The 9,457-nt window shown below is 37.5% G+C and overlaps 1 protein-coding gene across 1 annotated transcript in view; it reads left to right on the top strand.

The window, feature by feature from the left end:
• Nucleotides 1-9,457, top strand: part of LOC101979216 (zinc finger protein 709-like) — a 55,816-nt gene that overhangs the window by 45,764 nt on the left and 595 nt on the right. The window contains exons 2-4 of the mRNA XM_026785853.1: nucleotides 7,093-7,219; nucleotides 7,423-7,480; nucleotides 8,129-9,455. Of these exons, the coding sequence (XP_026641654.1) occupies nucleotides 7,186-7,219; nucleotides 7,423-7,480; nucleotides 8,129-9,455 (1,419 nt within the window). The 5' untranslated portion in view covers nucleotides 7,093-7,185. The remainder of the gene's footprint in view (nucleotides 1-7,092; nucleotides 7,220-7,422; nucleotides 7,481-8,128; nucleotides 9,456-9,457) is intronic.

The following is a 9,457-nucleotide window of genomic DNA, read 5'->3' on the forward strand; positions in this document are numbered from 1 at the left end:
GTAGACCAGGCTGGTCTCGAACTCACAGAGATCCGCCTGCCTCTGCCTCCCAAGTGCTGGGATTAAAGGCGTGCGCCACCACCGCCCGGCTCAGAATGAAACTGAGGATGTGTTGAGGAGCAACCCAATCAGCAGTGTCCTTTAAATTTGCTTTTTATTGCTGAGATAAACACTAGGACTGAAACAGGAATTAGAGAAGGACACTGCTGATTGGGTTGCTCCTCAACACATCCTCAGTTTCATTTCTCATGGAACTCAGGTCCATATGCTAATATATGGTACCCAGAGCAGACTAGGTTCTCTCACATCAATTACAAACCAAAAAATACCCCACAGATTGCCGACAGGCAAATCTGATGGAAACAGTTTCACAGTTGAGGTTTTCTCTTCTCAGATTTCTGTGGCTTGTGTCAAGTGGACAAAACCCTAACCAGCACAATTGACTCCTTGTGATCTTGACATACAGATTCACCACTCTTACACCATAACTTTTCCTTTCCTGTTTGTCCCCATGGTTTCATGTTATTATCACAATATAAATCAGAGTATAACTTTAGGAATCTCCATAGTCTTAAATAAAATATATACACTTTAAATATTTAGTGTCTCTTAAATCCAAAATGTCTCCTCTGTGGGCTCCTATAAAATCAAGTATAAGATATGCACTTCTTATTTCAAAAGGAAAGAAGCAGAGAACAGGTACTATTAGCTCAAAGCAAACCCTTAATTCAACATTGTTAATCACATTCTGTAGCTCAGTGTCCTTCATCTGGGCTTCACGCATGATAGTCTAGTCTTCAAAGGGCTTAGGGGACACAACTTTTCTGTCGTGCTAGCCACAGCACACATCACTTGACTCCTATACTCCTCAAGTCCACAACTGCTTCTGTCCTTGGCAGTCATCCAGGTGTTGTCATCTCTCTTCTGCTAGGATCCATACAGGTCGCAGCTTCCCCTTCACTTTCTGATCTCTCTTCTCAAATTGAAGGAAATATTAACAGCATTTGAAATAATTCTGACTAATAATAGTTAAAATAATTACATAGAAGATGAGAAGGCCAACTTGGATAAAGGAAAATATCTCCAGAAGCTTTTTATAATACAGGATTATTTGAGTTATGCTGAAGTTTTTTGTTGGTATTGTTTTTCTTTTGTATTCAAAGGAAATTGAGTATGTTTCTTTCAAAGTATGTAAAGAATTTTGTTGAGACTTTAATGGGGATTGCATTGACTCTAAAGATTGCTTTTGGTAAGGTGGCCATTTTTACTATGTTTTTCCTACTAAATCAAAAGCATGGGAGATCTTGCCATATTCTGATATCTTCTGCGATTTTTTTCTACAAAGGCATGAAGGTCTTTCACTTGCTTGGTTTAGAGTTGTTATACCACAATTATTTGATGTTGTCGTAAAGGATGCTATTTTCCAGATTTCTTTCTCAGCCTGTTTGTCATTTGTATATAGGAGACCAACTTTTTTTTGTTACTCTTATCCAGCCACCTGAATAAAGGTATTTAGCAGCTGGAGTAGTGTTGACTGAGTTTTTTGTCCTGCCCAATTTTTGTTCTGCCTGGTTCCTGCAGTCGTTAAGTCTCAAATCACACAGAGGTCTATGTTAACGATAAATTGAGTGGCTCATTAGCTCAGGCTTCTTATTAGCTCTTGTAACTTATACTACCCCATTCTTATCTATGTTAGCCACATGGTTCAGTACCTTTTTCGGCGGGATAGGTCACATCTTGCTTCTTCCATGTCTGGACAGGACTGGGGAGGAATGGGCTTCCTCCTTCCCAGAATTCTCCTGTTCTCACTCACCCACCTCTACTTCCTTTCTGGTTGTCATGTCTATACTTCCTGCCTAGCTACTGACCAATCAGCATTTATTTAAAATATAATTGAGAGAATACAGACTATTCTCCCACACCAGAGGAGTTCCCTAGTAGACTTTTTGGGATCTCTTGTGTATACTATCACATCATCTCTAAATAATGGTACTTTAACTTGTGCCATTCTATTTTGTATCCCCTTGCTAGAATTCGAAATACTATATTGAATAGGTATTGATAGAGTAGACAGTCTTGTCTTTTTCTTGAATAGAGTTGCTTTGAGTTTATCTTCATTTAATTTGATGTTGTCGTTTGATTTGTTGTATACTTCTTTGTTATGTTTCAGTATGACCCTTTTATCTCTGATTGCTCCAAGACTTTCATTGTGAAGGGGTCTTTGATTTTGTCAAAGGATTTTCAGCATCTAATGAGATGACCGTGTGGTTTTTTTCTTCCAGTTATTTTGTTTCTATGGAGGCTTACATTGACAGATTTTCTTATGTTGAACTATCTGTGTATCTCTGGAACATGGTAGAGGATCTTTTTGATGTGTTCTTAGATTTGGTTGCCAGTATTTTATTGAGTATTTTCACATCAATGTCCATGAGTAAAAATGGTCTGTAATTCTCTTTTCTTGTTGAGTATTTTGTGTGGTTTGGTCATCTTGCTGACTGTTGGCTCATAGAAAAAAAGTGGCCGTGTTCCTTCTGTTTCTAGTTTGTGAAATAATTTGAAGAGTATTGGTATTAACTGTTCCTTGAAATGCTGGTAGAATTTTACCTTCAAACCATCTGTCCCTGAAAGTCTTTTCGTTGAAAAATTTTATTGAGAAACTTTTCTGGCCATCCAGTGTGGCGTGTTCCTGATGAATATCTTGAATATCACCATAAAACCTTCGTCTGGTGACAGGTGGAGATAGAGACAGAGACCCCATTGCAGCACTGGACTGAACTCCCAAGGTCCAGTTGAAGAACAGAAGGAGGGAGAATATGAGCAAGGAAGTCAGGACTGCGAGGGGTTGGTCCAGGTTGCCTGAGCTAATGGGAGTTCACCAAAGCCAACTGGACTGGAACAGAACGAGCATCTGATCAAACTGGACTCTCTGAATGTGGCTGACAATTGGGACTGACTGAGAAGCCAATGATAATGGCACTGGGATTTGACTCTACCACATGTGCTGGGTTTGGGGGATGCTAGTCTATTTGGATGCACACATTCCTAAGCCTGGATGGGGGGGGGCTTGGACTTCTTACAGGGCAGGGTACCCTGCCCTCTCTTAGGATTGGAGGGGGAGAGTGAGTGTGAGAGTAGGAGGGAAATGGTAGGAGGGGAGGAAGTGGAAATTTTGAATGGTATTATTTATAAAGCAATAAAATAATCAAAAAAATTATTGATTACTATTGCTTTAGGAGGGATTGGTCTATTTGGACTTTTTTTAAAATATTTATTTATTTATTATGTATACAATATTCTGTCTGTGTGTATGTCTGCAGGCCAGAAGAGGGCACCAGACCTCATTACAGATGGTTGTGAACCACCATGTGGTTGCCGGGAATTGAACTCAGGACCTTTGGAAGAGCAGGCAATGCTCTTAACCACTGAGCCATCTCTCCAGCCCTATTTGGACTTTTTATCTGATCTTATTTAAACTTTGATAAGTGGTATCTATCAAGAAACTTGTTCATTCCTTTTTTCAGTTTTATGTAGTAAAGCTTGTTGAATATGACCTAATGATCCTACAGAATTCTTCAGAGTCTGTTGTTATGTATTTTTTTTTGTTTCTGATTTTGTTAATTTGGATATTTGCTCTCTGCCTTTACTTTTGATAAGGGTTTATCTATTTTTTTGATTTGTTTTGATGAACCAACTCTTTGTTTCATTGGTTCTTTGGGATTGTTCTCTTTGTGTTTTATTGATTTCAGTCCTCTATTTGGTTATTTCATGCCATCTACTGCTCTTGGATGTATATGCTTCCTTTTGTCCTACAGCTTTGTGCTGTTAAATCTGGTATGTGTTAAGTCTTGAGTATGAGATCTCTCCAAATTCTGCATAAGGAACTCAGTGTTATGAACTTTATTCTTAGTACAGCTTTCATTGTGTCCCATAATTTAGGTATATCGACCATTTATTTTCATTGAATTCTGGGAATTCCTTAACTTCTTTCTATCTTTTTTGTTCCTTGATCAAGTGGTAACTCAGTAGAAAGTTGCTGAGTTTCCATGAGTTTGTAGGCTTTCTGTTGTTGTTGAAATCCAGCTTTAATCCTTGGTAGTTCAAAAAGATACAGGGGTTATTTCAATTTTTTATATCTGTTGAGACTTGCTTTATGGCCAATTACATAGTCAGTTTTGGAGATGGTTACATACTCAGTTACATAGTCAGTTTTGGAGAAGGGTTATAAGCAGGTAAATTCTGTGTTTGTGTATTTATAGATATCTGCTACATCTTTTTGAGTCATAACATCTGTTTCTTTATTTTTCTGTTTCGTTTCTATCTGGATGGCCATTGTTGCAATTTTATAATTTGTTTGTTCCTTCTTTGTTCCGAGAAGGATGTCCAAAAGTTGCTAGGTTCATTGTTCAGAGAGAGTTGTGTGTTAGCTGCAAGTATTACATCTCTGGATGGAAATGTATCCTGACTGTTGGGAAGTCAGGTTATACCTGCAAGTGTTACAGCTCTGGAGAGAAAAGTATACTGACTTATCAGGAAGCCAGACTATACTGATGGCTGTTTTGGGACAGTATGCTGAATATCTACAGCTATGAGGAGAAAGGTATCCTGACTTGTCTGAAAGTCCAGCAATACTTACCTACAACTGTGAAGGGAAGGTATTCAGGATACCTACAACTTTGATGAGAAAGGTATCCTGACTTGTTGGGAATTCAGGCAGTGCCTGAAGCTGGGTTCAGGTGGGAGGTAGTCTCCTTGCCAGATGTGGGTCCTGCATGTCCAGTTTATACAGACTACTGTGAATCAGTCCAGGGAAGAGCAGTTTCTTGCTTAAATGGCTAGTGCCTTGTCACATTAAAGGCAAATTCTGTAAGGAGTTTCTTCAGTGCCCATCAACCTCTCCAAAGTAATTGGTGCTGCCAGAAGCAGACATGTGTTACTTTTGAAAAAGTCTAAGTTCTTAAAGCCTTTTAAATGCCATATTCTCTAGGACTTTGAAGTGTTGGAGATTATCTAACTGAAAAATATCTCAGTATATCTAGGAAACATAACTTACATAGTTACAAGTTTGACTGTTGTTAATGACTATCTATTAATCTGTAATTTTTAATTATGCATTACATTTTTAAATGAACTATATAAATCTAATACTTTAAGCAAGACTAGAAATAACAAAATTGACCTAAATTTTTTACTGAGAAACCAAAGTCCATACCAATGTAAAGTATTCATTTCTATATCATATACCACCCCACCCTCTTTTTAAAAAGGAGATTGACTGTGACTGTTAACCACTTCTAATCAACTCACTTAAAATGAAAGCAAACAATTATAAACAAACATTTACGGTGTTTGTACATTGTTTTTTCCAAACTACTTCCTGCTGTTGTTGGGTGAAGTATTTTTAGGGTTCATGGAGACCTTTTTGGGTGGTTCTTGTTCCATCAAAACACATTGGCCTGGCCGGGCGATGGTGGCACATGCCTTTAATCCCAGCACTCGGGAGGCAGAGGCAGGCGGATCTCTGTGAGTTCGAGACCAGCCTGGTCTACAGAGCTAGTTCCAGGACAGGCTTCAAAGCCACAGAGAAACCCTGTCTCGAAAAACAAAACAAAGCAAAAAAAAAAAAAAACACATTGGCCTGGAAGGAATCCACAGGTGCTCTTCATGTGTGAAAACAAAAGCAGAACATCTTTATCAAAGTAACATATCCTTAAACTCAAATTTGGAAGTCAAGATACTTTTAACATAGTTTATCAGTCCCTAGAATCAAATGTCTCTCTGCAGTGAAAAATTCAAAGAAAATACAATAATATGCACAATCCAGATGCTCTGTGTATTTTCCATTTTTATGTGACTTTTTTTGTTTTATATTATTTTTACTTTCTCTTCAAATTCTTTATTTTTTAAAACTTTCTTTTTATACTTGTCTATATTTGTCCTCTCTCACCGAAGCCTGTGCACATTTTTGAAACATTATATCTCTTTTAGAGTGGTTTAATGTCTAAATCTGTCCTATTGTGTATCTGAAATCCTTTTCTAACAAGGAGATTTTTCTTTGTTTAGTTTATTTACATGGTAAGCAGTATGGTTTCTGAGTCCCTGGATGTTGACTCTGCCTCTCTCAGCCTTTCAATATGGTGGAGGTACCACTAGTTCTTTAAACCATGTTCGCCACCCCAGCTCCAGCAAACATGTTGCTGCATACTGCTCACAAACCCCGTAAGTGCTCCACAGCAGGACCTCCTGAAAGAGCCAGAATCATTCCAGACACAGCATGATCATCATGATACCATGTCTTAAAGGAACAGTGTCTCTCCAAGCCACCAGCAAACAGAGGCTCTCTGGAAAAAGATGCAGTTACCAGAAAGCTCCAATTCGACTCCTGTCTAGAAACACTTTTTTAAACGCTTTTTGGGGCTTTATGTAGATGTATGTTGCCAGATATTGGGCACCCTTATGTAGTTACAAATATTCTCCATTCCTCTAATTGCCCTGGACTAGTTTCTCTCCACCTGATCATTACCTCCTACAGTTGCTTATGAAATAACTGCTTTAATATTGATTATATACTCTTTGACCTATTAGCTCAGCCTTCTTATTAGCTAACTCTACATCTTAAATTAACCCATTTCTATTAATGTGTGAGTCTCCATGAAGGTGTGGGTTACTAGAAGAGTTTTGGTGTTTTTCTCCTTCAGCAGCTCATGGCATCATCTTGACTCCACCTTCTTCCTTCCTCTATCACTGTTTGGATTTCCGCATTGCTCTACCTTATATCAGGCTTTTCCTCCGGCTGTCACAGATTATTATGAGAAAAGTTTCCTAAGGCAGAAGCAGTTTATTTCAAATCACAATTGAAGAGTCCAGTTCATAAAATTCAGAAGTGTGAAGCTGCTAATAAAGGAAACACTAATAAATAGTAAATGAGACAGTGGGTCATCAAGTAATCGAGATAGCGTCCCATGGATATTCTTCAGTAAATCCTATTTATATAATAATTTCAAGGTTTCTTCAGAAATATATATACAAGATGATTATATATCTTATTGGTCTTTCAGTGAAAATAAACATCCTAATTAATATATGTACTCATAGGAGCCAGTAAAATTTGAGGATGTGGCAGTGAACTTCACCTCAGAAGAGTGGGCGGTGCTGGATTCTAGTCAAAAGAAGCTCTACAGAGATGTGATGAAGGAAACATATTTGAACCTGATCTCCATAGGTAAAAAGTACTATATATACCCATTGCTTATTCAGTCAGTAAACAACTGTGTCATACTTATGCATATCATGTTGATATTGAATTCTTGAAGTGAAAATGTGGTGAATTTAGTGTGCATACCCATATCATAAGAACTAGATTGCAGTAATTTTTATGTTGAATATGAATGTGTCATAATGTATTCTCTGGATTTTTTTTTCTAGAAAAAGCACTAGAGGAAAATATTGAAGAGGACTATAAAGATCTCAGCAGGAATATGGGGTAATTTTTTATTCAGTAGAAAATAATTTATATTATACATTTAGAACTCAAAGGACAATTGAGAATTTGTGAAGTGCTCCAAATATACCTAAGTGAAAAACAAGTCTACACAAAGTCTTGTAATGGAGCATTGTATTGTGACATTCAATATTTGTGTATTTCATGTCTTTAATCTATTAATATTACAAATATGTCAAGTGGGACAGAGGGCAGAAAAAAGTGTTTCCAATGGACTATTACACAAAACATCCCGTCATGTGCAAAAGGTTTTAGTTTCTGTTCATACCTATAAGGCTTTGAGCATCAATACTGTGCTTTGTCTGCTTTCTTTTGCTGTGACAAAAAAAAAAAAAATTCTTCTCATGAATCCCTGTCATTAAATCTGGTTTTCTTAAAGATTAAGAATTGTTCTTAACCTCCAAGCCTGTGATACAACTTCTTCACAATTCTTAGAGAAGTAAAGTCAATACTCTACTTCTTCACACATGGCAGGTTCTTTCCATGTCATATCAATTGTCTTTGACATTGATACCATTATTCTCTTCCCTCTCTTCCCTCTGAGATAGTATAGTTGTGTTCCACACAGGCCAGCCTCCAATATTTCTCTTGGCTACAGTATTGTTTTTCTCATTTTTTTTTTTTTTGCAGAATTCAGGGGATTGAGAAAGACCATGGATATGAATGGTATACTGAGTGTGATAAAAACCAGCAATCTATTTTAGAGAGTATGATCAATAAAGACATGCCACCCAGAGTAAAAGCTCATGAAACTTCATTTTATGTGAGAAACATTATTGGTCATTTATCCTTACATGGGTATCTCAGAGAAAATACTAGAGGAAAACCACCACTGTTTAAGGGAGCTGTGGCAAAAGCTTTTGCACATCAGAAACATTGGAAAGATAGCAGTTATTCTGAATCAATTCAAGTACTTGAAGCTTCTCCTGAAGAGAAACCCTATAAAATTCAACAGTGTAATGAAGCCTGTAGGACTCTCTATTTTGATCAGCCTCAGGAGAGAAGTCATACTGAAAATAAACCCAATGAGAATGTCTTAATGAGATGCACATATGACCAGAAGGATGAAGGAACCCATAAAGAAGTGGAACAATTTGTATGTAATCTCAGTGAAGAATCCTTCATTGATTCCAGCGATCTTACCAACCATGAAAAAAGTCATATTGAAAAGAAATGGTACATTTGTAGGGAATGTGGCAAAACATTTAAATATGCAGCATGTTTTGAGAAACATAAAGTAACTCACAAAGGAGAGAAGCCATATGCTTCTATACATTATGGAAAAGCCTTCACCCAATTCAATCATCATAACGGTCATGAAAGCAGTTACACTGGACAAAAACCTTATGCTTGCAAGCACTGTGGAAAAAATTTCACCAGTTCTTCTTATCGAAACATTCATGAAAGAATTCACACTGGAGAGAAATCTTATCCATGTAAGCATTGTGGAAAAGCTTTCAACCACCCCAGTAGTCGTAACAGACATGAGAGGAGCCACACTGCAAAGAAACCTTATGCCTGCAATCAATGTGGAAAAATGTTTACCAGTTCTTCTTATCGAAACATTCATGAAAGGATGCACACTGTAGAGAAACCTTATGCATGTAAGCATTGTGGGAAAGCATACACCAATTCCAATGCTTGTAGCATTCATGAAAGAATGCACATGGCAGAGAGGCATTATACATGCCAGTATTGTGGAAAAACCTTTTCCTGTCCCAGTCTTCTGAATACCCATGAGATAATTCACACTGGAAAAAAGCCTTATGTATGTAAGTATTGTGGAAAAGCCTTCAACCACCCCAGTAGTCGAAACAGACATGAAAGGAGCCACACTGCAGAGAAAATTTATGCCTGCAAGCATTGTGGAAAAAAGTTCACCAGTTCTACTTATCAAAACATTCATGAAAGAATTCACACTGGAGAGAAACCTTATGCATGTAAGCATTGTGGAAAAGC

The sequence above is a fragment of the Microtus ochrogaster genome, linkage group LG3 (genome assembly GCF_000317375.1).
Source record: "Microtus ochrogaster isolate Prairie Vole_2 linkage group LG3, MicOch1.0, whole genome shotgun sequence".
NCBI classification, from domain to species: domain Eukaryota; kingdom Metazoa; phylum Chordata; class Mammalia; order Rodentia; family Cricetidae; genus Microtus; species Microtus ochrogaster.